General features: G+C 45.4%; 2 protein-coding genes across 2 annotated transcripts; both read right to left on the bottom strand.

The window, feature by feature from the left end:
- Positions 1 to 199: 199 nt before the first annotated feature.
- On the bottom strand, positions 200 to 11,003 carry wdr47a (WD repeat domain 47a). The gene is made up of 17 exons (XM_079284252.1): positions 10,859 to 11,003; positions 9,453 to 9,622; positions 8,934 to 9,017; positions 8,741 to 8,825; positions 7,813 to 7,944; positions 7,545 to 7,721; positions 6,942 to 7,453; positions 6,712 to 6,829; positions 5,320 to 5,504; positions 4,298 to 4,531; positions 4,143 to 4,206; positions 3,623 to 3,780; positions 3,116 to 3,285; positions 2,846 to 3,016; positions 2,631 to 2,762; positions 2,254 to 2,472; positions 200 to 1,747 (listed from the first exon to the last, which is right to left on the bottom strand). Exons 2-17 carry the CDS (start codon positions 9,608 to 9,610, stop codon positions 1,605 to 1,607), a joined length of 2,742 nt encoding a protein of 913 aa, XP_079140378.1. The 5' UTR covers positions 9,611 to 9,622; positions 10,859 to 11,003; the 3' UTR covers positions 200 to 1,604.
- A 1,247-nt stretch (positions 11,004 to 12,250) lies between these two features.
- Positions 12,251 to 25,191, bottom strand: LOC306789829 (uncharacterized protein). The gene is made up of 18 exons (XM_079285896.1): positions 25,046 to 25,191; positions 23,639 to 23,808; positions 23,377 to 23,460; positions 23,010 to 23,193; positions 22,208 to 22,931; positions 20,533 to 20,669; positions 20,185 to 20,399; positions 20,002 to 20,101; positions 19,274 to 19,352; positions 19,129 to 19,232; positions 18,327 to 19,050; positions 16,589 to 16,725; positions 16,241 to 16,455; positions 16,058 to 16,157; positions 15,349 to 15,408; positions 14,525 to 14,640; positions 14,318 to 14,436; positions 12,251 to 14,231 (listed from the first exon to the last, which is right to left on the bottom strand). Exons 3-18 carry the CDS (start codon positions 23,444 to 23,446, stop codon positions 13,932 to 13,934), a joined length of 3,384 nt encoding a protein of 1,127 aa, XP_079142022.1. The 5' UTR covers positions 23,447 to 23,460; positions 23,639 to 23,808; positions 25,046 to 25,191; the 3' UTR covers positions 12,251 to 13,931.
- Positions 25,192 to 26,308: the final 1,117 nt, after the last annotated feature.

Genomic DNA, 26,308 nt, shown 5'->3' on the forward strand with positions numbered 1-26,308 from the left:
TCTTTCCATGTATGTTGTTTATGTGTGAGGGTGTGGGGGGGTTATTAAGGTCAGGCTGGGGAAATGGTATTTTGAGCAAACTATTTGATAAAAGAATGAATTTAACCCGTGTGCTCTTTGTACTAACTGGTTCGTCTTGTTTTGGCTTTTTTTAAATGTTCGATGTGAACGAAACAGAAAAGATCCAGTTTGTGTAAAAGACACTTTATTGAACGTACCAGCAGTCAGACTCGAGTTAGCTTGAATTAATTTAAGTCACTTTTAAAAACAAGAATTAGAAAGGCTTAATACAAGAGCCACTAGCATTTCAAAAACATAGTAGCTGTACATACAGAAACACAACTGGAATAAATACATCTATGTACGCATTAGTTTGGCCTTATTTGTTAAAACAATATATATACTATACATTAACATAAAATATGCATCTTTGTAAGTAAATCAATATTAGAAGAAAATGTCCAAAGAAAAAGTGCGCATGTACAATACAAGAAAAGAACACAATGCATATGCCGCAAATACTGGTTCTAAATAAATATGGAAGCACCCGTTGCGTCCACTCAGATTTCTTTGTGCGTGTTGGTTCGACCCTCGCTGCGGGCAAAGACTGCCACCTACTGTTGTCATCGTGTTACAGCAGGAGACAAACCAAAGCTTGTGAACACTCCTCACCCGAATGCAAGGGCACTCGAGCACGAATTACACTTTGCGTTTCCCTTTGACGCCGACATAATAACAACCTTCCATTGCAAGCAAGCCACCGCGAGACATTAACAGCTTCAGCGCAAACAGGACACTGAATTAAAATTCAAAACAACTGCACGAGATAATTTACACCTTTTTTTGAGTTGTAGCAATGCAGTGGATACCGTTAAACATTAGACGTCAGCACATCCCACGGGGAAGCAACAGCTGGTAATAGGGTTTCTACAGAATCAGCCTCCTGATAGGAAAAGCCCACTACTGACACACTGAGGAAAAATGACATTGCACTCTATAAATTCAACTTGTTTTCCCCAAAACGATAGCAGCATAACACCAGCTGTAAGAAAAAAAACGAAGGAATGTAGGACTTCTTAAGATAACGTAACAAAATTTGATCTTGAAAAATGACCATATTATCTAGTTTGTTTGGTTTGCTTTTACATTTTTCTTATGGAAACTGAGAACTCAAGGAAGGCACCATCATGAACAAAGCACTCTGTCCTGTCTAATCTCAACAACTCCTCCGTGGAAAGGACGTGCAGCAACTGTATAACGAGTGGAGGTGGAGACAAAGTGATGGTGAGGAAAAGAAAAGGAATGATCCTGCCGTTTAACCCCTCGAGGTGACGATGTGAAATGTGAGTGACGTAAAGAAAAAAAAGGAGAACATGCAGCAGGTGTGCTTCTGATGTGTCACAGGTTAGTATCCATTTTGGTTTCCTACAGACACAAGTGAAAGGCCCATTCACCCGTTTGTGTGTCGATCTATGTGTGTGTCTTTCAAGCTGTAAGTGTCAAGTGTGTGGAAAGAGTGCGACAGTGTTGATGGTGCAGGAGGAGGGTTTAGGGGGAATGTGTGTGTTTTAGATTATAACTGGTTGTCTGTGTGTGCGTGTGTGTTATGGGTTGTGCGTCCAGAGTGTGACAGTGCGGTCAGCGGAGGACGAGAGGAAGGACAGGTCTTGTGTGTGCCATCGACATTGAATCACCTTGTCGCCGTGCTCTCCCACCACGGTCTGAGGCAGCGGCTTGGTCAGGTCACCTAGCAACAGAGACAGGAAATGGAGCTCAGACGGGCGGATTTAAAATCGTGACACACCACGACGCAGAAATGATTCCGTTAAAAGCAGTTTTTCCCTGTAAGACGTTAAGTATTAAAAGAAAAGAAGTATTAAAACCCTGTACAAGTATTATGATCACTTTCTTTGTGTTGTAGACATTACAAGCTGGGGAACAAATACTCTCAGTGGAGTCTGATGAAACCTCGGGAATCTCTATACAGTTCATCAAGCAGGTTGGTGCACCTAATAACAAGCAACTGAATGTAGAGTGCAGGGAGATAACTTCATGTGCCAATCCACTGTAGCTGCCTGCTTATTCATATCTCTTGCAGACAACTGGGTGAGAAGATTGATATCATTCTCACGTCTTTACAGTAAATATGTGTCCTCAGAGCTCACTAATCAACATGAATACATCTCGTTAGAATGAAAGCGGTCCTCCATGTATCCTTACTCCCCGATCACTATGTGAGCAGAGGAGACGCACCTTGGAGGTTGCTGACGATGACCTTTTTGTCGTAGGAGCCAGTGAGCAGGTAATGTGCTCCGGGGGAGAACCGGATGGATCGCACGTCGCTGGAGTGCGGCCGGTACACCTGGACGGTGCGTCCTCCTCTGATGTCATACAGCATGCACGCGCTGTCTTCCTGTCCTGTTGCTAGGAGACGGCCACTAGGATCGACTGCTACCGTGGCAACAGGACTGCCTGCGCAATAAAATAAAACAAATTTAAAAAAGGGGGGGTGTAGCTGTAAAAAAACAAGATATGAACCAGTACAATGGTCTCATATTGTGAAAGCAGAGCTCCTTCTAGTGTCAAACTCATCACACACACACACACACACACACACACACACGTGATACCTGAGCCATGGAAAGCAGCTCCCACTACTCGGACACAGCTGGGCACCCTGATGTCCCAGAAACGCACCGTCTTGTCTTGAGAGCCGGAGGCAATCATCCAGCCCCCCCACGTATACAGAGACAGGATGTGACCTAAACAGCAACACATACTTGTCATCTCCACTTCCTGTTTTGGACCTCCATGGAGTTTTGGATGGATGAGACAGTCGGTGTACCCGTGTGTCCGCTGAGGGCGTGCAGACCCTGTCCTCTCTGACAGTCGGTGGTGTAGATGTTACAGTCTCCAGCTCCGGCGCTGATCAGGATGGCCCCTCCGCTTTCTGGACCCTCCATGAAGGCCAGGTCTCTGATGGTGCCGTCATGCATGCTGAACTCCAAGTCCGGGCCTAGGGGCGCAGAGAGAGAGAGAGACACACAAGCGAAAAATGAGGATAACAGAAGCCAGGCTCCAGTTTAGCATCACGGGAGTGTCCCGCTGTCTGTACCGGTGGCGTTGCATGTCTCTGCACTGAAAGGTAGGACTTTGACATATTTGTCATTGGAGCCGGTAGCCAGCAGCTGCCCACAGTGGCTCCAGGCCGCGCAGTAGATGGACCCTTTGTGGTGTTTGTTCCTCTTGAAGCGGACCACGGGCTGCTTTATTGGACTTGAACCACTGAGGAGAGGAAGAGTGAAGAAGAAGAAAAGATGAGTAAACTGGTTAACATTCACACAATGTGCTCCTATATACTGGTGATTTTCAGGATTGAGAAAACCATTATGACTTTTCCTGAGAGTCTGAAGAGCTTGTGAAGTAAAAAAGTTCCTATTAGTCTTCCTTATCAGGTGACCATTAAAAGCCCTTAAAATCAGTATCATCTACATTCTACAATGCTTTGGATGTACGGTACCCTGGATCACAAAATGACATCATGGTAACTTTGGTTGTAATCCTAAAAGAGTGGGATGCATCATAACATCGATCATTTCAATCGTTCTTTCATTCGCCTCACCTCGTGTCTAATGTTTCTGGATAAGCACAGACACGTAGAGTTTTGGAGTTGGATCCAACGGCGTAGAGCGATCCAGACGGGTGAAAGGCGACGGCTCGAATGGCTTGAGTATCTTCTAAAGTGTGCACTGCCACAAACAGGCTTTTAGGCTTGTCGCCCTGAAAACACAGGAACACAGAGATTACGTGTAATTAGCGGCGTGATCTATTTTGATCTCCTCTACCCGACGACATCCACGATGTTACGATGCTGGCCTGAGATGGTGATATAATCATGTTATAATCTGCGTAGTCAAATGCCAGATGAGCATGACACCGTATCGTCTTGTTCTGTGACACAAACACGAGGGAACGTGCTCAACTTTAAAATAGAAGCAATTGTTCTGTGGCAGCAATAACCGCTAACGTGAGAGAAAATGAGTGTGCGATTCATTTCAGGCTCATTATTCAGCGCAGACGATGACATGCTTGTTGAGTAATACATTATTTAGAGCAGGTCTGTTACTCGTGTGCATACATACCTCTTTACTTCGGGATAAGGAGCCTGGAGAGTCACATGGTTGACTCCCTTTCTGTTTCTGCTCACTGAGAAAAACATAAATACAGCAATCATCAAATTCAACCCTGCAACAAACTCCGGTGTAAGAAACCCAAAAAGACACCAGACCCACAGTACCTCTGGGAGACGACAGGGGAGTCATTTGGAGGCAGAACCGGGTGCCCCCCCGCGGTGCGTTGCGGGGTGCTGCTGAGCACCCCTCCCCCCCGGGTCTGCTCCGGTGTCACAGATGGAGGGTTGTTATTGTCCTCAGAGGTGGGCGTGTTCCCGTTACACTGCTGGGCCAGAGACTTCACCTCCTCCCCTAGATCCTCCATCCCCACATTGAGCTCCTCCAGCTTCTGGATGGACCTGAGGAGACCAACACACAGGCACACACACATTCATGAGCTCCACAAAGTCGTTCATGTCATCAGAGTTATCTTGTGCTTACCGTTTGGAAAAGGAGAAATGTTTTTCACATAACCGGCTGTCAGTACGCTGACTGAGAGTTGACTCAGTTAAATCTAGTTTACGGGACAAAAGAAAACTGGAGTAATGGTGTAATTATGCACAGCTTCCCTTGTGAATAATGCAGAGGGTACAGACACGGGGAGAGGTTGGGGAAAGGGAGGACAGGAGGAACTCTCAGGGGACAAATCAAAGGGCCCTTGTCCTGCTGACAGAGCAAAAATGAACACATTTCCAATCGTCATTTTTTTGTCACAGATTCGTAGCTAAATATACTCTTGTGGGGGTTTTTGGAAGCATGCTTAGGTTGCCATGTTCAAGAGTGGAGTCTGAGTCTAATATTGTGTATAACTAACGCACATGGTGCGATAGTCCCCCGTGATGTGATGTCGCTCTTCCCGACAGATGGTGCAATGTGGACAGGAGGTGGGTTTCTTTGAGGGGGGGAGGGGGAGGTGTCATGCTAGGGGCTCATTGTTGTCAGGGCCTTAACACGTCTACTTCTCCTTGTCCGACAGCTGCTCCTCTATCATATGAAGTTATTAAAAGCAATATGGTGTTTAGCAAGTGAATTCAGACAAGCTGCACCAGAACTGCTTTCAGGAGGTTTGCCCCTCTGACTTGCCTCTACGTTATGGACGCACACCACCTGCCTGACAGGCATCTCTCTCTCTCTCTCGTGTCTGTACCTGTTGAGGAACTTCTCCGTGAGGCTGTGCTGCATGTCGCTGGGCGGGGGGGGCTCCTGCTGGACCCCTCCCTCCAGCAGCATCTGCTGGTACAGTTGCCTCTGCTGCTGCTTCTGCTCCAGGTGCTGCTGCACACGGAGGCGTTGCCGATAGTACTCCTCGTACTTCTCTGTTGAGTCACGAAGCTGAGGATTGAACGTGATGCCATTAAACCCTGTTGTTTGGTTTCATCAATTTATGCATTGAATCTGTTGTTGGGCGATTCACTCTAGAGAGCAGAAAAAGTCATTTAGGAGAAGGAGAAACAGGAATATGGCTGAAATGGGAAATATGAACACAGGTATGTACAAATGAACAAGGATACGTGGAAACAACTTAGCGCATACAAAGCATACTATTCACACACCCATACCACACAGTGAAGCATGTTAACGTCTGAAGAAAGTCACTGCCAACTCCTATTAACACTAATCAAAGGCAGCATTGTGGCCAGAGGAGCCCTGCTCTGCCCACTTCTCCTGTCAGTTCAGGTATTAGAGGAGGAAGGAGGGCGAGACTGAGAGCTGAGGACAGGACACGTCCCCTCTCAGTCCTCTGCTTCCTGTCCTGGCAATCTGATGGGAACTGTTGGTTCGTGGAGGGGAGAGACACTGGCACTGTGCCAAAAGGGACGGAGGGCAGAGAAGAGAACAAAGAAAGAGAGGGTAGGAGGAGTGCGACTACGAGATCACAGAGGCCTCCCCCCCCCCCCCCCCCCCCAAGTCTGCTTCTGGCCTCTATGTGTCTCTAGGGTGACGGGGAAGGCAGTACAAAGCACTAACACTTCACACTGAGCTGCACAACGGGGCCAGAATAGAGAGCATGAGATCCTGTGTTTTGAGGCAACATGAGGGCTGTAATGACTCTCTTTGGTAAAGCTCCTGGGTTCCTGAGTCCCGACTGACCTAGAACCAGATCAACCTTCTTCTTCTCCGTCTTCTTCTCAGGAGATCTGGAGTCATAAGGAGATTTCTTTTAAGATGTGTAAGGGCTTTATGGACTCCTGTTATTTGTTTTGGACTTTTTGAAAGTGCACGTCACACTGAATTTTAAAAATATTGTATCATGTCTGTGTGTTCAAATTTGGGTTGTGACAAAAGGAGTATGAATTGTGAAGAACTACAACAGATTACAATAACTAACCTCCATGTGCCTGTACACAGACATTCAAATATGCAAATATGTATATATATCTATATATATAGATATATATATAGATATATATAGACCTTCAGTGAAGGCAACACCCACCAAGGACAGAAAACAATGCCGGCAGATATGAAAATAAAGCACTCGTTAAGTAACGTGCAACACAACAGGTCGAACGGGTTAAAAAGCAAAGCCAATGTTTACCTCGTTCCTGTCTCCGGAGCCAGGTGACGGAGCGTCCTCGCCCGGAGCTGGGGCAGGACGCAGGTTCTGAGCTCCACCCGAACTCATCATCTTATCCACAGGCGTGTCTGTCCTAGACCTTCACAGAGAAAACCCAAAACAGGAACAGATTATCTCAGACATCTGACAAAAGGTGTTGCATAAAACCAGACACAGGGAAAAAAAAAACGTGGTCCCGTCCAAACTCTTACGTTTCAGGGGATTCCTCAAAGATGCTGTGGCAGTCAGAGCTCTCCATCATGAGGCTCCTGCTCAGGCTCTGTCCTCCTGCTCCGGGGTAGTGAAAGTTGGCGAAGGAGTGGGACATGGGAGAGACCCCTTTGCCTGGCGCTATCTCCCCGCCACCCGCTCTCTTGTCTTGGCCAGACAGGCCGAACGACAGCCCGTCCAGCGCCGGGTTCAGGGAGCGCGACATGTAGGTGTCAGCGGACTGGGGGCGGCGCAGCGGGGAGGACGGGTACGGAGACAGTTTGCTGATGAGCGGGGTGAGGAGGTCGGAGTAGCCGGTCTTTGTGGGCTTGACCAAGCGGTCCACGTGGATGTTGAGCTGCTTCTGCTCGAAGGCGCAGGAGAAGACGGTGTGGGAGAGGTTCTGCATCCAGGAGAGCAGAGACAGGTCCAGGTCGTCGCAGCCGTTACCGCAGAGCATGTCAACACCCAGGAGGACCTCGCCCTCTGGGATCTCCTCACCGGTCGCCTTGCTCTGCGCACGGAATAAAACCCAACAAATGTAAATGAATCTGGAAACTGGTTTCAGACCACGGTATTTCTGTCAGGATTTTAGTGGTCCGAACCTGGCAGTACTCCACACAGCACTCGTAGAGGACTCCCTTAAGGAGCAGCTGGAAGAGTCGATCCCTGCTGGCCTTGAATCCAGCCTCGCTCAGCTTCCGGTCTGCAGGGATGAAGTCCGCTACCATGTTGCAGGCCTCATCAAAACACTGCACCCTGGCCGTGCTCGGGTTCCAGTCCTGCAGGACACCAGCAGGGAAATAAGAAGTCAACATCCGTGCATTTCATACTGCTGAAATGTTTGCTTGGATCATCGTTCATGCATCTCGCCTTGAACTCAGCGTGGTGTGTGAGGCGAGGCAGTGTGAGGAGCAGACACAGTTTGCTGTAGTCATCTTTGGTGGGACAGAACTCCTCCAGGGCGTGGAGACACTTGACTGCTTCCTGCATGGTGAACTCCAACTAAAAACAAAAAACATGAAATTGCTCGTTAACTGATTAGAAGTTTCTCTCTCAACAGCAGCTTTATCTCCGGCAGCACACTGGAGAATGTTACGAGGCTGAGGAAACAAAACAAGAGAACCAGCTGCAAGGATATCGCGTACAAGACGCCACAAAGGGATGACTTTTGACTTGCACCACCCGGAAAAGTCATTGCCAACACACAATCGACATCACAACAACTAATACACACCCCTCTGCACACTAATGCAATGATTTACACAGATGTCCAAAGACGTCTGACCAAATCCAGTCAATAGGCCAGAGTGTCACAAGCTGCAGCTCTGCCATGTCACGTGACAGTAGGCCCACAGAGTAAGAGGAGAAAAGAAAGAATGAGTTCTGAATATAAAGAGTGTCAGCATGTGTGGAAAAAGCACATTAGCTTCCATTGCTTACTATTATTGTTGCTATTGGGGCATCCATCCGTCCCCCTGTGAGAAATGCAATGTACAGCTCAGACAAAAAGGAAGGGGGCAGCAGAAGGGCGCACTTTATTTTGCCTTTTCGACCAAATCATCTGTGGGTGGGACATCACAACAGACATATGATGTAAAACGGCTTGTTCTAACATGGACAGTCCGTATCAGAGGTGCACATGAACAGCTTATTCCAGATAAGTCCTCGACTGCACTGAGGCCAACGGCCACAACGCTCCTTGCATGCAAATGCAGCCGCTGTTGACGGGAGGCTTAGAGAACATTAACGAATACCGATAGTTAGTTAGTAGCACGTTTCTCGAAGTGTAATGACTTACATGCTGTGGCTCATCTTCTGCTGACATGGCGTTGTTCACGCACAGAGCCTCCAGAAACTTCTGCTTGAGGACGATGTAACGAAACCTGAGGACATGACAGTCACACAGACATTAGAGAAGCGTTGATGCGGTTTGCCTCCGACTCTGCTGCTGTAGGCATCAACACAGGATACGTGAACCTGCACATACGGACCTTTTCCTGTCAAACTTATCCATGCACTCCAAAGGCTGAATGAACTGCAAGACCTCATCCCACTGGCCATCGAGCACCAGTTGCCTGAAACAGAGACAGTTCATTTTTTAAAACACAGGAAACACATTTTAAATGTCCCAAAAATATCATATAAATGTGGTTCTATAATGTATAACTGAAGAGCGAGGGATTTCCAGAATCTCTGACGTCCTATTTGTTGTGGTATTTTCTTGATAAAGGTTTAACATGACAAGCTACTGACGCAATAGAAGGTAAAATACCAAAATGTATTTAACACCGAGTAGAACTGCAGTCAACACACTGTTGGCTGACTTTCAAGGGAGCACTCACATCCACAGCAGCGGTGCAGTGTTACAACATCCCCGATGTAGAGGATACTACCAGAGTAACTCAGCTCACGACTGGAGCAGTTTCCCGTTTCCATTTTTTGAGCCGCAACCTGAGAGGAGCGGCAGACCCAGACTGCACGTTGTGGTTACTGCCGTTGAGTTCACCTACCTGAGGAAGAGCATGTCGTCTGAGTAGAGCCCGTTGATGACGCCGCTCTCCTTCTCCAGAGCCAGCATGCTGATGTGCAACTTCCTGGAGTTGAGAAAGTCCAGGATCGCCTTGATGATCTCCACCTCCTTCACATTTATGGTTTCCTCCGCTGTCATGGTGACGACGGGCTGACAATGACGGACACACACACACACACACACACACGAAAACTAACAAAATCAGTTGAAGTTTGGTCCCAAGTCTTGAATAAAAGTGATTTTTTAAATATGTGCAACATGTAGAATACATCAATATCAGAAAATATCCCGATTGATATTGAGATAATGATTTCTGCCACATTGCCCAGCACTAGTAGCAAGTTGGAGGAAGCATCTGAAATGCATAAAAGTATAAGCATAGAGATCATCAGTGGCTCGACTGGAAAGCTCCTAAACATGCATGTGTGTACGCATCTGAAATGAATGCACACATCTCACACTGGCCTACTTCTCCTTTATGAACCCAAATGTACAGATTTCCATCCAAAATGCAGTCACACATCTCACATTCGTGTTAAATATTGATGGAGCAAAGGTGTACAAGGTGACAGCAGTGCAGTCTGTTGTGATTTGCAACAAGCTCTTGTTTGCGTACTGACTTTATCTTCAGGCTCCACCTAATCGAGTACATCAGGTGGTGTCCAGATGGACTGAGCCTCTGCTTAGGAGGTATTTGTATGCTCTTCAACCTTTGATTTATCTATCCTGCATCAAACATCTGACATATGACACGAGGAGTCCAGCTTTTCCTCGTCAGATGATCGTGAGCCATGTTCGTCCTTAATCACATTCCACATAAGTCTGATGAACACATAAGCTCGTACAGAGGCTGAGATGAAACAAAACAGCGACTTCTGTATTCAACTTAGCCTGAAAGGATGCACTCTCCTCCACATGTCATCGAAATATCTCTGATCTTATTGCCATGACAGTGAGTAGCCTCTCGTGCATCATGGCCATCTATCGATCAACAACTGCTACAAAACACAGACAAATCTATTCTGGCCAGCTGAGAAGTAATCAAACACACACACGCAAGCACTGCAGTCCTGCTAAGCTAGCATGAGAGGAGGCTAACAACACTGGCACTGAGCCTCAAGTCAAACAGCATAAGGAGCTTCGGCTACTTGTTGGCTTTGCATAGCTTCTGAATTGAACCACCGGATTACAGCAAAACCAACAAATAGCTGGTTACCGTTGGCGCTCATACAAAGCGGACTAATGTGGGTTGGTAGGAGGGGAGACCGAGTAGCTAGCCAGGCCGGAGGGGAGCGAGAGGCATCCTCCTGTGGTAGCTGGACGGGCGGGGTGCGCACTGACAGCTTCCTCTGGAACAACACGAGCAGTGCTGCGTTTAATGCTCACCTTGTTTCTAAAGATGCATGGGATGAAAAAAACAGTCCCCCGCGTGTTTCCTTTCGCTGTGGACAGACGCTGTCACGACGAGGTGTTGTCAGCGGTGTTTGTCTGTTGTCCTGTCTGTTCCTCGGCCTCTTCTGACTGCGTCCCCTCCCTGCTGGATCTTTCTCTGCCGCTCCGGTGCTGCCCAGCCCTGCCTGCTGCTGTCTGCAGGAGCGCCGCCTCCATCCATCCTGCGCGCACACCCGCGCGCACGCGCGCACACACACACACACACACACACACACACACACACACACTCAAACTTCACGCCAGCAGCAAGAGCTCAACATGGTACTAGCAACAAATCAAATACGTACAGATGAATGAAGTGAGATGAACCTTGTCAGATGTCATGTGAGAACATTGTTGATGAATGAAACGGTGGCGTCCACAGAGGTTGAAATGGGGCCCTTTTCATCTGTTGTGCCAAAAAGCCCTTTTCGATTCATTTTTTTTTGAGGTACTTTTACTCCACTGTAAATACAAAATATAAATGAATTAATATATTATAATGTATCATTATGGATTAAGCTACAGAGTAGTGTATACAGTAGACATGAGCCCCATCTTTACCAGCGGTAACATTAGTAATCCTTACACAATGATATTATAGATATTATTCTGACATGAGCCATTCTGTATTAACAACACTTCAGGTATTTTGATTCCAGTACTTCTGTGCTTTTACTTCAGTAAGATTTTAAGAGCAGTACTTTTACTTCCTAACCAATGGAAGACATTCGTGGACGTTGTTAGTCCTCTGCATGTCTGCAGTGTCCTGTTTTTGCATCAAACTTTATTTTTATAAGATTCCATTTGATTGATTTATTAGACAATTGTCTCCAAGATGTGTGAGAGGACATTTTGTTTTATTATCCCAAACAAAGGAATAAACAGCTTTCTCCAATTCAAACAATGTACTGTAAACACGTTCTAAATGTCTTTGGCATTTCTGTCTTCTATTTTCTGTTAATTATCAGCCGACATACTGTAGACACCAATATATCTGCAATGAGCTAATATTGGCTGATACATGGGTCCAGCTGATTATCCATCAATAAGATCAATATGAGGATATGAGGAAACACGTGCAGATTTTTTGAACACTATTTTCTGTTATATTTAACAGCCTTAAGTCTGTGGTATTCAGTGTCTTGCCACAGCAGGCTTCAGTCTGGACACAGATACACTACAAGTGTCCCTCCGATGGTCTGTGTGTGTGCAGCCTACAAGGCACAGTAATGATGACACTGTCCTGTTATTTACTGAGCTCTGGTGGTAGAAGGATATCATGTCAGTTTAAATGAGGTTACTATTCCACCTAAATCAATCAACACAGGGATTTGAAACCATGAATACTGTTGATAGCTGGCATTTTAATAAAGCTCAAAGGAATAGAAAAACAACATAAACCCATGAGCAGTTGCGCATATTTAGTAAATTGAACAAAAAATGAATTCAGAGTTGGAAATAATACAATGGTTTTCTCAGTATGCTTTATGGATTTCATACAATACCACAATAAAACCTCATTAAGATTTCATACACCTTGCCTTTGCTTTCAACACACTTCCTTCAACGGCTGTACTGCTTCATTCGTACACACCTCCAACAGGTCAATGTCATTACAAAATATACTTCTATATGCCAAAATATATATGTACAGTGCCAACACATGCGGAAGGAACATGTGATCAAAAGTAATGTAAAAGTAAAGTAACAAGCATGACGGTCCTGACGACAGTGGACAGGGTCTTGGGGAAGCATCGTGGGTGAATTCATATATTTACAATCTACTTTGAGGGTAAACAAGCTCTAACAGTTAAGACAACATCCACATTAAAGTGGCTTTTTAAGTGTTTGTTAGTTCCAACTGCAACATGGTCGATGGTGATTAGTCCAATTACGCTTAAACTGCACAGACTGATGACACAGGGTGGGACTTCCGTCTATATTCTACTACTGATGATCGTCTTACCAGTGATACTGTTGAGTGATCACACTTTTTGCATTTGTAGCATAATTAACGGCCCCAAAGGACAACATACTGATACACAGACGTGATAAATTATAAAAGCTACAAGCGGACTCGCTCATTTTGGATGGATCTGCCATCATATACAAACTTCACTTATATATACGTACAGTATATTATGTTTCTCTGAATAAAATCTAAGACGCCTTTCAGAATATCTTCGAAGCATGATCAAAATGAAATAAATTAAGAGTCTATAGCCGGTGCTTTCCAGAATTGTTTCACGGCGCTCCAGATGCTCAATACTCTCATCATTCCACACTTTTGGAAAGTAATTGCAATCGCCAGCTGAGGTACTTTCCTCACTCTTCACTATACACACACATACACAAATTTGAACTGTTTATACATTTTTCTGTCACATGTAAAAAAAAAAAGGAAAGAAAGCAAGAACTACAAAAACGTGCCTGTGTTGTGGAGCAGCACAATTCTCATAAAAAAATGCTGCCTCTACCTGATCACGGATCAGACAGGCCACCCTTGCAACAACCTGCCTGAGGGCGGCGTAATCTGATCCCAGACCTGCGAGTGCACACAAACTCTCCTTTATCACAACAGTCTTTTTTTTTTTAACAGGTGCTGACAAACTCACACCGACACTCACAGCGTATCCAAATGACACAAAACAAGCATAAGGCCACACATGATCAACTTATAGAAACCAAAGTGCCTCTTTGTGAGGCGTGACATTCAGTGCTTCAGTGGTTCAACTAGGTAAGGCATTGGTCCGCCTTTTGTTTTCTTCTCCTTTTTTTTGGCACGTGAGAACATTGATACACATGCTGACAGGTAAACACTTGTGTCCCGTTCAATTAGTCCAGAGCGTAACAGTCAACTCTGTAACAACAATGTCTGTGAGGCCCACTTGTGTTCTACATTCCAGTTGTGAAATATTACAGTGAGACCATGTGTCCTTTCAATGAAAATGTAAAACTAACACACACAAATGATCCTGTGCTCGTTCCAGAGAAGCGTGTCCAAATCTTGCCCGGCCGTCTGGTGCTACTTAGTGTGCAGTTTTTTGGGCGTGGCCTGCTTCTTGGTTTGCCACAGATGGCTGGCGATGGTGATGGCGTCCACACTGGCGGACATGGTTTTGGCCGGGATCAGGCTGAACTGCTTTCTGTCCGAGTTGTACTTATACAGGCCCTCGATCATCTTGATCGTGATGCTCTTCGGCCCGATGCCGGCCAGTTTGGTGATCTCCTCTGTCTCCGGGCAGTAGGCGTACACGGACCTGAACTGGCATCCGGCGTCACGGAACAACAGAAGGAAGTTATTGGCTTCGGATTTCTCGATTTCCTGCACAAAACCAAAGAGAAAAGTCATCGTTTAGTGCAGCATATTTCATGCAGAAAAACACAGACACACGTATTTGCAAAACATACATCAAGTATCTTGTTCTTCTGGCCTTCGTTGACCTTGCCAGCCAGGCAGCAGTGAGCCAGGGCATTCTGGATGATGTACTTGTTGGACTTGGCACTCGGCTCCTTGTATAGTTTAGGTCCTGTGGGAAGAAAGCCCGCGCATGAGATTGCAAAAATCTCTGTGTAAATCTCAACAAACTATGTAATAATTGCAGGTATGTCTTCTACCTGTGTACTCATTGTTGGAGGGAGTGGATGAGGTGGTGGAGTCGTTTTCCCAATCCTTCTCTCCGTTGCGACCATCAGTCGAAGGACAAGAAGAAAAACCTTCTGCAGAGTCCGGCCTGGAGACGATCACATACAGACCGACAAATGACACGCGGACATGACAAAAACCCACAACAAACACGAAAAGGTTGATGCACATAAGCATGTATGGAAGCGTATGCCGACAGATTGCACAAACAGCCATGCACACACAGTTATTAAACACACACACATACACAGAGAGAGAGATGTGGTAAAACAAGGTCAGACGTTGTGACATAATTCTCAAACCCTGCCTGTTGTCTTGCATTACATCACACTGAACCGACCCAGCTGTGCAGCGAGACGCAGAGAGGCCTGTTCAGCCAAGCAAAGTCTCAGTGATGTCTTTATGGTTTCTGTGAGGCATGAGCTCAGGTACTTGTGGAGGAAACAGCAAACACAGCGGTGAAAGGCAGAGCAGCCAACAGAAGAGAAGAGAGAAAAGAGCAGCCGGAGAACAATACTGCGAAACAGCGGAAGAGGATAGAGAGCAGGAGAACCGAGGCGAAAACATCTCAGCCACACAGGTCCCATATGTACGTCGATGCAGAAGCAAAACAAACGGCAGTGATGTCATTTGTCAAATGATTTCACTGTTGACAAATCCGTCTACTTTTTATGTGAGTCTGTGTTGAAAGAACGTCGGATGAAAATCAGGCTTAAGTCACATGGAGCTAATTCTACATGAAGCCACATCCGGTTCACTTTGTCTGTTGAATCACTTTTTTCGGAGCATTACTAACCTTCCCTTTCTTTCTTTGGGGGAGCTTAGAAAGAACGGGATATGGGCTAGTTTATTGCCTCTGAGGGACGCATGCAAAATAGAGGGAGAAATGAGAGAGGGATACAAGAGAATCAAGAGTGTAAGCCTCATAAAAGTCAAGACTTAACAATTAAGAAAAAATAACTTAAACGTCATAAAACACCCCGTGACATTAAAGCCACGGCAGAGTATATGATATCTGGGTGTCACAAATGAAATATGGGGTTGTGAAGTTTTACAATTTTAATTGTGGTGGAAATAAACTCAGGGACTGTGAACTGCACAAACCCACTGCAATATTACAAAAGGTAAAAATGAAAGAAGTAATTCTGAACTACTTGTTGTAGTTAAACAGATATTATAAACATACATGACTAGTGTGATACTGTGAGATCTATACTTCTTCTTCTGCTACACAAGAATAAAATACTGTTGAAAGGAACTTAAAGACAAGATTGATGAAAACGGCCTGACAGCTTCAACTGTGTCATCTTGGTTGTTGGTAAATTATTACGTGACAATTGTAACATTTCTTTATATTATGTTTCCCCCTAAAACAGAGGCGTAGTTCTTTGGGTTTTATTGACAAAGGCAGGTGCAGACAGAGTATTTGTGCTTTGTGATTTGTAAATCAAGAGCAAGGTAAGAGAGTCTAGAATCCACGCTACAGGCACAGAGTGGGTTCTTACCTGCTGTTCTTCCTGTTATTTGGGTGGTCTCTGTCGTGGTCAGCCAGATTGAGAGACGCCAAAGAAACACTCGACACTGAGAATCCTCGAGGACGCACCCCTGCAACACAAGGAACGCTCAAGCACGGCTCAGTAATGCAGCCAGAAGTGTGTGTTTGTGCATACGCTTTGTATGTTGCTCACCTGTGGCTCTCACGGGGGGCGTAGGCGACTCCATGACGTCCCTGTGGATGGACTTGGGCCGCGGCTTCTTCTTCAGGCTTCCAGATCGGGGCTTGATGACCTCGTCCATGTTCTCCTCCAGCTTGAGCTGGTTCCTCCTCAAAAACTCGTGCTTGATGTAATCCCTCCTCGCCTTCTCATTATCCTTCTTCTGCAGCTCCTCCTCTGCTTTCAACCTGGAGCAGGAGACAGAGGTACAGATGTATTGTGTGACTGCACACTCAAGTTCAAAAGACACACTGTATGTGTTGATGCTACAGACATGGGGACAGTGTTAGCGTTGGCAAAAAGAGTCAAAGTAAAACAGACCGTGCAGACTCCTTCTTCTGCTCCTGGTCCAGCTCCTGCTGTTGCTTCTTCACCTGAGTCTCCTTCTCCCTCCGAAGCCTCTTCTCCAGCAGAGCTGCTTTCTTTGCTGCCATGTCCTCCTCCCCTTTCACATCATCCTGGTGTTTAAACGGGTGGGGAACACACAAAATAGATGGAGAGATATTTCCACTGCATCTTTAATACTTTCATGAAAAGCTGGCAGTCCTGTTAACTCAGCAGATTAATTATTACCGTGTATTAAGATTCTTCCTGTCGGTGCTACCTGCATATAGCACCATAAGGCTGTATACACTGTATTATTAACGAGAAGTTAATAATACAGTGTATAACAAGTGTATACCGAGGAGTTAAACTTCAGTTGAAAAGCACGTTTTCACAGCAGACATTGTGACTTGTCAAAAATGTTAAAACAATTAGATGGGAATATTGAATTAAAAATCTGTGATGATAAAATGTAAAGGGTTTTTTAGCCAAAATTCCTCTGGGTTCTGATCCATCATAAAATAACACGGAGACGACATATTGACGATATTAATGGGACAATTTCAAATTCAATAGCAATACCGTATAAATCTATAATGTATGAACTTATAAAGCTTGCATATCATTTATTGCTCACTTATACTTCCTCACATATCTTATTGTGTGGAGGTCAACCTATAAAACATTTATCAATTCAACAGCCTTGTTACAAAACCGAGCTATACCTCTTATGAATAAGGCTGGTTATTATGATCACACAAATCCATTGTTTCTAAAATCTCATGTTATGAAATTCAATGAGTTGGTGTCTTATAAAATAATGCAAACAATGTTCAGAGCTAAAGCAAAGTCACTGCCAGACTTAGCTAATGACGTGCTAACGTTAGCTAATGACGTGCTAACGTTAGCTAATGACGTGCTAACGTTAGCTAATGACGTGCTAACGTTAGCTAATGACGTGCTAACGTTAGCTAATGACGTGCTAACGTTAGCTAATGACGTGCTAACGTTAGCTAATGACGTGCTAACGTTAGCTAATGACGTACTAACGTTAGCTAATGACGTGATAACGTTAGCTAATGACGTGCTAACGTTAGCTAATGACGTGCTAACGTTAGCTAATGACGTGATAACGTTAGCTAATGACGTGATAACGTTAGCTAATGACGTGCTAACGTTAGCTAATGACGTGCTAACGTTAGCTAATGACGTGCTAACGTTAGCTAATGACGTGCTAACGTTAGCTAATGACGTGCTAACGTTAGCTAATGACGTGCTAACGTTAGCTAATGACGTGCTAACATAACGTACGCAGCTCTGCAGGTTTTTACCATGTTTTTATGAATGGCCAGTCTGTGTTCGAGGCCCGGGACTGGGCGAAGGGGTACGGAGCCATCACTAATGTTACCAGTGCCACCTGTTCCTTTCATTTATGACGAGTCAAAATGTCTGCTGTCAAAAAGTTTGTTATAAATGTGATTCTCGCATGGCCAGCAAGATTTATGCTTGCAAGTTCGCTAAGATGGACAGACCTTTGACTGGAAGAAAAGACAAACTGGTGATCATCATGGGAACATCAGTCCAACATATTAAAAAGCCTGTCTTGGTCTTGAGTTGCAATGGAGTCTTGTGTTCAAAGCCTTTAAACATGTTGACTCTATTTCACACAAAAGCTATTTCATGGATTTTCTTAAGACATTGGGAAGATCAAAACAATTCTGTCGCTCCAGCTCACCTTGAAGAAGAATCCACAGCACATCTTTTGGTCTTTTCCATACGTGTCTCCTCCTGCCTCTCCCTCTCCTTCGCCGTCTCCCGTCGTCTCCTTGCTGCCGGGTCGTCCTTCTGGAGGTTTCAGCCCAGACAGAGTCACCTCCACCAGGTGTCTTCTGTCCTGGGGCTCTCCCTTGACCCGGCTGCCTGTGGGCCCTTGGATCTCAGACACCGGTTGACACAACACCTCTGACGACTGTGTTTGCTTGACTTCGCCCTTTCTTTCCTCCTGTCGCTCGTCTTCCTTCTCTTTGGCTGCTTCTTCAGTAGACAGCTGAGGAGTGCCAGCACTCTTCTTTACCACTACGTCTTCTTTGTCCTGAGTGTTTTCTTTGTTGTCCTTGGTCTCTTCGTTCCTGCTTTCCAGAGGCCCCTCGTCGTGGCCCAGGTACGCAAACGGGCTGTCCTGGTTTTGGCTGGGGGTGAAACGTCTTAGTCTGGGTATGCTGTCCACTGAGGTCTGGGTGTTGAGCATTCGACTGAAAGGTGTGACCTTCAGATCATTTGGTCGTGGAGTCCTGGGTGTCCTGGCATGGAAGGAGGCCGGACGGCGCTTGATGCCAGCAGGGGAACGGTTGGGAGTGCGAGGAGAGCCGGAAGAAGAAAGGATGGGAGACAAAGACCCAACCGAGCCTCGTGCTGATCCCCGGCCCGTTACACTGCTGCTACGCAACTCGCGGAGCTGCCTGTGTGGAAGAGAACGCACACGGTCCTGTATGTGTTCAGAAACAAAATATATCTTTTTCTTTGTCATGAAGTGATACCTGTGCGGAGATGGAGCAGGAGGAGGAATGACCCAGGATTGTTGCTGTTGCTCTCTCATGGACATGATCGTCTCCTGCTGCTGGGCCAAACGCTGCATCTCTGTCTGCAGGAAGCCCAACGACGTGTTCAGCCTCTCAATGGAGCGAGTGTATTCCGTGAGGTCGATTTCTTTCTTTCTTTGGGGGAGCTTAGAAAGAACGGGATATGGGCTAGTTTATTGCCTCTGAGGGACGCATGCAAAATAGAGGGAGAAATGAGAGAGGGATACAAGAGAATCAAGAGTGTAAGCCTCATAAAAGTCAAGACTTAACAATTAAGAAAAAATAACTTAAACGTCATAAAACACCCCGTGACATTAAAGCCACGGCAGAGTATATGATATCTGGGTGTCACAAATGAAATATGGGGTTGTGAAGTTTTACAATTTTAATTGTGGTGGAAATAAACTCAGGGACTGTGAACTGCACAAACCCACTGCAATATTACAAAAGGTAAAAATGAAAGAAGTAATTCTGAACTACTTGTTGTAGTTAAACAGATATTATAAACATACATGACTAGTGTGATACTGTGAGATCTATACTTCTTCTTCTGCTACACAAGAATAAAATACTGTTGAAAGGAACTTAAAGACAAGATTGATGAAAACGGCCTGACAGCTTCAACTGTGTCATCTTGGTTGTTGGTAAATTATTACGTGACAATTGTAACATTTCTTTATATTATGTTTCCCCCTAAAACAGAGGCGTAGTTCTTTGGGTTTTATTGACAAAGGCAGGTGCAGACAGAGTATTTGTGCTTTGTGATTTGTAAATCAAGAGCAAGGTAAGAGAGTCTAGAATCCACGCTACAGGCACAGAGTGGGTTCTTACCTGCTGTTCTTCCTGTTATTTGGGTGGTCTCTGTCGTGGTCAGCCAGATTGAGAGACGCCAAAGAAACACTCGACACTGAGAATCCTCGAGGACGCACCCCTGCAACACAAGGAACGCTCAAGCACGGCTCAGTAATGCAGCCAGAAGTGTGTGTTTGTGCATACGCTTTGTATGTTGCTCACCTGTGGCTCTCACGGGGGGCGTAGGCGACTCCATGACGTCCCTGTGGATGGACTTGGGCCGCGGCTTCTTCTTCAGGCTTCCAGATCGGGGCTTGATGACCTCGTCCATGTTCTCCTCCAGCTTGAGCTGGTTCCTCCTCAAAAACTCGTGCTTGATGTAATCCCTCCTCGCCTTCTCATTATCCTTCTTCTGCAGCTCCTCCTCTGCTTTCAACCTGGAGCAGGAGACAGAGGTACAGATGTATTGTGTGACTGCACACTCAAGTTCAAAAGACACACTGTATGTGTTGATGCTACAGACATGGGGACAGTGTTAGCGTTGGCAAAAAGAGTCAAAGTAAAACAGACCGTGCAGACTCCTTCTTCTGCTCCTGGTCCAGCTCCTGCTGTTGCTTCTTCACCTGAGTCTCCTTCTCCCTCCGAAGCCTCTTCTCCAGCAGAGCTGCTTTCTTTGCTGCCATGTCCTCCTCCCCTTTCACATCATCCTGGTGTTTAAACGGGTGGGGAACACACAAAATAGATGGAGAGATATTTCCACTGCATCTTTAATACTTTCATGAAAAGCTGGCAGTCCTGTTAACTCAGCAGATTAATTATTACCGTGTATTAAGATTCTTCCTGTCGGTGCTACCTGCATATAGCACCATAAGGCTGTATACACTGTATTATTAACGAGAAGTTAATAATACAGTGTATAACAAGTGTATACCGAGGAGTTAAACTTCAGTTGAAAAGCACGTTTTCACAGCAGACATTGTGACTTGTCAAAAATGTTAAAACAATTAGATGGGAATATTGAATTAAAAATCTGTGATGATAAAATGTAAAGGGTTTTTTAGCCAAAATTCCTCTGGGTTCTGATCCATCATAGAATAACACGGAGACGACATATTGACGATATTAATGGGACAATTTCAAATTCAATAGCAATACCGTATAAATCTATAATGTATGAACTTATAAAGCTTGCATATCATTTATTGCTCACTTATACTTCCTCACATATCTTATTGTGTGGAGGTCAACCTATAAAACATTTATCAATTCAACAGCCTTGTTACAAAACCGAGCTATACCTCTTATGAATAAGGCTGGTTATTATGATCACACAAATCCATTGTTTCTAAAATCTCATGTTATGAAATTCAATGAGTTGGTGTCTTATAAAATAATGCAAACAATGTTCAGAGCTAAAGCAAAGTCACTGCCAGACTTAGCTAATGACGTGCTAACGTTAGCTAATGACGTGCTAACGTTAGCTAATGACGTGCTAACGTTAGCTAATGACGTGCTAACGTTAGCTAATGACGTGATAACGTTAGCTAATGACGTGCTAACGTTAGCTAATGACGTGCTAACGTTAGCTAATGACGTGATAACGTTAGCTAATGACGTGCTAACGTTAGCTAATGACGTGCTAACGTTAGCTAATGACGTGATAACGTTAGCTAATGACGTGCTAACGTTAGCTAATGACGTGCTAACGTTAGCTAATGACGTGCTAACGTTAGCTAATGACGTGCTAACGTTAGCTAATGACGTGCTAACGTTAGCTAATGACGTGCTAACGTTAGCTAATGACGTGCTAACATAACGTACGCAGCTCTGCAGGTTTTTACCATGTTTTTATGAATGGCCAGTCTGTGTTCGAGGCCCGGGACTGGGCGAAGGGGTACGGAGCCATCACTAATGTTACCAGTGCCACCTGTTCCTTTCATTTATGACGAGTCAAAATGTCTGCTGTCAAAAAGTTTGTTATAAATGTGATTCTCGCATGGCCAGCAAGATTTATGCTTGCAAGTTCGCTAAGATGGACAGACCTTTGACTGGAAGAAAAGACAAACTGGTGATCATCATGGGAACATCAGTCCAACATATTAAAAAGCCTGTCTTGGTCTTGAGTTGCAATGGAGTCTTGTGTTCAAAGCCTTTAAACATGTTGACTCTATTTCACACAAAAGCTATTTCATGGATTTTCTTAAGACATTGGGAAGATCAAAACAATTCTGTCGCTCCAGCTCACCTTGAAGAAGAATCCACAGCACATCTTTTGGTCTTTTCCATACGTGTCTCCTCCTGCCTCTCCCTCTCCTTCGCCGTCTCCCGTCGTCTCCTTGCTGCCGGGTCGTCCTTCTGGAGGTTTCAGCCCAGACAGAGTCACCTCCACCAGGTGTCTTCTGTCCTGGGGCTCTCCCTTGACCCGGCTGCCTGTGGGCCCTTGGATCTCAGACACCGGTTGACACAACACCTCTGACGACTGTGTTTGCTTGACTTCGCCCTTTCTTTCCTCCTGTCGCTCGTCTTCCTTCTCTTTGGCTGCTTCTTCAGTAGACAGCTGAGGAGTGCCAGCACTCTTCTTTACCACTACGTCTTCTTTGTCCTGAGTGTTTTCTTTGTTGTCCTTGGTCTCTTCGTTCCTGCTTTCCAGAGGCCCCTCGTCGTGGCCCAGGTACGCAAACGGGCTGTCCTGGTTTTGGCTGGGGGTGAAACGTCTTAGTCTGGGTATGCTGTCCACTGAGGTCTGGGTGTTGAGCATTCGACTGAAAGGTGTGACCTTCAGATCATTTGGTCGTGGAGTCCTGGGTGTCCTGGCATGGAAGGAGGCCGGACGGCGCTTGATGCCAGCAGGGGAACGGTTGGGAGTGCGAGGAGAGCCGGAAGAAGAAAGGATGGGAGACAAAGACCCAACCGAGCCTCGTGCTGATCCCCGGCCCGTTACACTGCTGCTACGCAACTCGCGGAGCTGCCTGTGTGGAAGAGAACGCACACGGTCCTGTATGTGTTCACAAACAAAATATATCTTTTTCTTTGTCATGAAGTGATACCTGTGCGGAGATGGAGCAGGAGGAGGAATGACCCAGGATTGTTGCTGTTGCTCTCTCATGGACATGATCGTCTCCTGCTGCTGGGCCAAACGCTGCATCTCTGTCTGCAGGAAGCCCAACGACGTGTTCAGCCTCTCAATGGAGCGAGTGTATTCCGTGAGGTCGATTTCTCCCGGAGACGCGCCTGTATCACCCACCACATTGCATGCACAGGTCAGTCAGTCATTTACCAATATGACTGAGCAACCATATCGAGACCGCCTGATAAGGAAAGTTCTCCCAAGCTGACTCTGTTGCAGTTCGTTTGTGGTCTGAAAGCTGCTGCTGTAGGCATCAACACAGGATACGTGAACCTGCACATACAGACCTTTTCCTGTCAAACTTATCCATGCACTCCAAAGGCTGAATGAACTGCAAGACCTCATCCCACTGGCCATCGAGCACCAGTTGCCTGAAACAGAGACAGTTCATTTTTTAAAACACAGGAAACACATTTTAAATGTCCCAAAAATATCATATAAATGTGGTTCTATAATGTATAACTGAAGAGCGAGGGATTTCCAGAATCTCTGATGAGGCGCGGCAGACCCAGACTGCACGTTGTGGTTACTGCCGTTGAGTTCACCTACCTGAGGAAGAGCATGTCGTCTGAGTAGAGCCCGTTGATGACGCCGCTCTCCTTCTCCAGAGCCAGCATGCTGATGTGCAACTTCCTGGAGTTGAGAAAGTCCAGGATCGCCTTGATGATCTCCACCTCCTTCACATTTATGGTTTCCTCCGCTGTCATGGTGACGACGGGCTGACAATGACGGACACACACACACACACACACACACACGAAAACTAACAAAATCAGTTGAAGTTTGGTCCCAAGTCTTGAATAAAAGTGATTTTTTAAATATGTGCAACATGTAGAATACATCAATATCAGAAAATATCCCGATTGATATTGAGATAATGATTTCTGCCACATTGCCCAGCACTAGTAGCAAGTTGGAGGAAGCATCTGAAATGCATAAAAGTATAAGCATAGAGATCATCAGTGGCTCGACTGGAAAGCTCCTAAACATGCATGTGTGTACGCATCTGAAATGAATGCACACATCTCACACTGGCCTACTTCTCCTTTATGAACCCAAATGTACAGATTTCCATCCAAAATGCAGTCACACATCTCACATTCGTGTTAAATATTGATGGAGCAAAGGTGTACAAGGTGACAGCAGTGCAGTCTGTTGTGATTTGCAACAAGCTCTTGTTTGCGTACTGACTTTATCTTCAGGCTCCACCTAATCGAGTACATCAGGTGGTGTCCAGATGGACTGAGCCTCTGCTTAGGAGGTATTTGTATGCTCTTCAACCTTTGATTTATCTATCCTGCATCAAACATCTGACATATGACACGAGGAGTCCAGCTTTTCCTCGTCAGATGATCGTGAGCCATGTTCGTCCTTAATCACATTCCACATAAGTCTGATGAACACATAAGCTCGTACAGAGGCTGAGATGAAACAAAACAGCGACTTCTGTATTCAACTTAGCCTGAAAGGATGCACTCTCCTCCACATGTCATCGAAATATCTCTGATCTTATTGCCATGACAGTGAGTAGCCTCTCGTGCATCATGGCCATCTATCGATCAACAACTGCTACAAAACACAGACAAATCTATTCTGGCCAGCTGAGAAGTAATCAAACACACACACGCAAGCACTGCAGTCCTGCTAAGCTAGCATGAGAGGAGGCTAACAACACTGGCTCAAGCCTCAAGTCAAACAGCATAAGGAGCTTCGGCTACTTGTTGGCTTTGCATAGCTTCTGAATTGAACCACCGGATTACAGCAAAACCAACAAATAGCTGGTTACCGTTGGAGCTCATACAAAGCGGACTAATGTGGGTTGGTAGGAGGGGAGACCGAGTAGCTAGCCAGGCCGGAGGGGAGCGAGAGGCATCCTCCTGTGGTAGCTGGACGGGCGGGGTGCGCACTGACAGCTTCCTCTGGAACAACACGAGCAGTGCTGCGTTTAATGCTCACCTTGTTTCTAAAGATGCATGGGATGAAAAAAACAAGTCCCCCGCGTGTTTCCTTTCGCTGTGGACAGACGCTGTCACGACGAGGTGTTGTCAGCGGTGTTTGTCTGTTGTCCTGTCTGTTCCTCGGCCTCTTCTGACTGCGTCCCCTCCCTGCTGGATCTTTCTCTGCCGCTCCGGTGCTGCCCAGCCCTGCCTGCTGCTGTCTGCAGGAGCGCCGCCTCCATCCATCCTGCGCGCACACCCGCGCGCACGCGCACACACACACACACACACACACACACACACACACACACACACTCAAACTTCACGCCAGCAGCAAGAGCTCAACATGGTACTAGCAACAAATCAAATACGTACAGATGAATGAAGTGAGATGAACCTTGTCAGATGTCATGTGAGAACATTGTTGATGAATGAAACGGTGGCGTCCACAGAGGTTGAAATGGGGCCCTTTTCATCTGTTGTGCCAAAAAGCCCTTTTCGATTCATTTTTTTTTTAGGTACTTTTACTCCACTGTAAATACAAAATATAAATGAATTAATATATTATAATGTATCATTATGGATTAAGCTACAGAGTAGTGTATACAGTAGACATGAGCCCCATCTTTACCAGCGGTAACATTAGTAATCCTTACACAATGATATTATAGATATTATTCTGACATGAGCCATTCTGTATTAACAACACTTCAGGTATTTTGATTCCAGTACTTCTGTGCTTTTACTTCAGTAAGATTTTAAGAGCAGTACTTTTACTTCCTAACCAATGGAAGACATTCGTGGACGTTGTTAGTCCTCTGCATGTCTGCAGTGTCCTGTTTTTGCATCAAACTTTATTTTTATAAGATTCCATTTGATTGATTTATTAGACAATTGTCTCCAAGATGTGTGAGAGGACATTTTGTTTTATTATCCCAAACAAAGGAATAAACAGCTTTCTCCAATTCAAACAATGTACTGTAAACACGTTCTAAATGTCTTTGGCATTTCTGTCTTCTATTTTCTGTTAATTATCAGCCGACATACTGTAGACACCAATATATCTGCAATGAGCTAATATTGGCTGATACATGGGTCCAGCTGATTATCCATCAATAAGATCAATATGAGGATATGAGGAAACACGTGCAGATTTTTTTAACACTATTTTCTGTTATATTTAACAGCCTTAAGTCTGTGGTATTCAGTGTCTTGCCACAGCAGGCTTCAGTCTGGACACAGATACACTACAAGTGTCCCTCCGATGGTCTGTGTGTGTGCA

Source organism: Melanostigma gelatinosum (assembly GCF_949748355.1).
Source record: "Melanostigma gelatinosum genome assembly, chromosome: 15".
Taxonomy (NCBI): domain Eukaryota; kingdom Metazoa; phylum Chordata; class Actinopteri; order Perciformes; family Zoarcidae; genus Melanostigma; species Melanostigma gelatinosum.

What these genes read in the sequence shown, in the direction of transcription:
- wdr47a (XM_079284252.1), bottom strand. Translation starts at nt 9,610, where the DNA reads ATGACAGCGGAGGAAACCATAAATGTGAAGGAGGTGGAGATCATCAAG. An exon ending in GCTCCGGAGACAGGAACGAG is followed by an intron (nt 5,505 to 6,711) that starts GTAAACATTGGC and finishes TTCAATCCTCAG; the next exon opens with CTTCGTGACTCAACAGAGAA. An exon ending in CATCGTCAGCAACCTCCAAG is followed by an intron (nt 1,748 to 2,253) that starts GTGCGTCTCCTC and finishes CTCTGTTGCTAG; the next exon opens with GTGACCTGACCAAGCCGCTG.
- LOC306789829 (XM_079285896.1), bottom strand. Translation starts at nt 23,446, where the DNA reads ATGGCCAGTGGGATGAGGTCTTGCAGTTCATTCAGCCTTTGGAGTGCA. An exon ending in GATAAGTTTGACAGGAAAAG is followed by an intron (nt 23,194 to 23,376) that starts GTCTGTATGTGC and finishes TGGGTGATACAG; the next exon opens with GCGCGTCTCCGGGAGAAATC. An exon ending in GCTGTGGATTCTTCTTCAAG is followed by an intron (nt 20,670 to 22,207) that starts GTGAGCTGGAGC and finishes TTTAAACACCAG; the next exon opens with GATGATGTGAAAGGGGAGGA.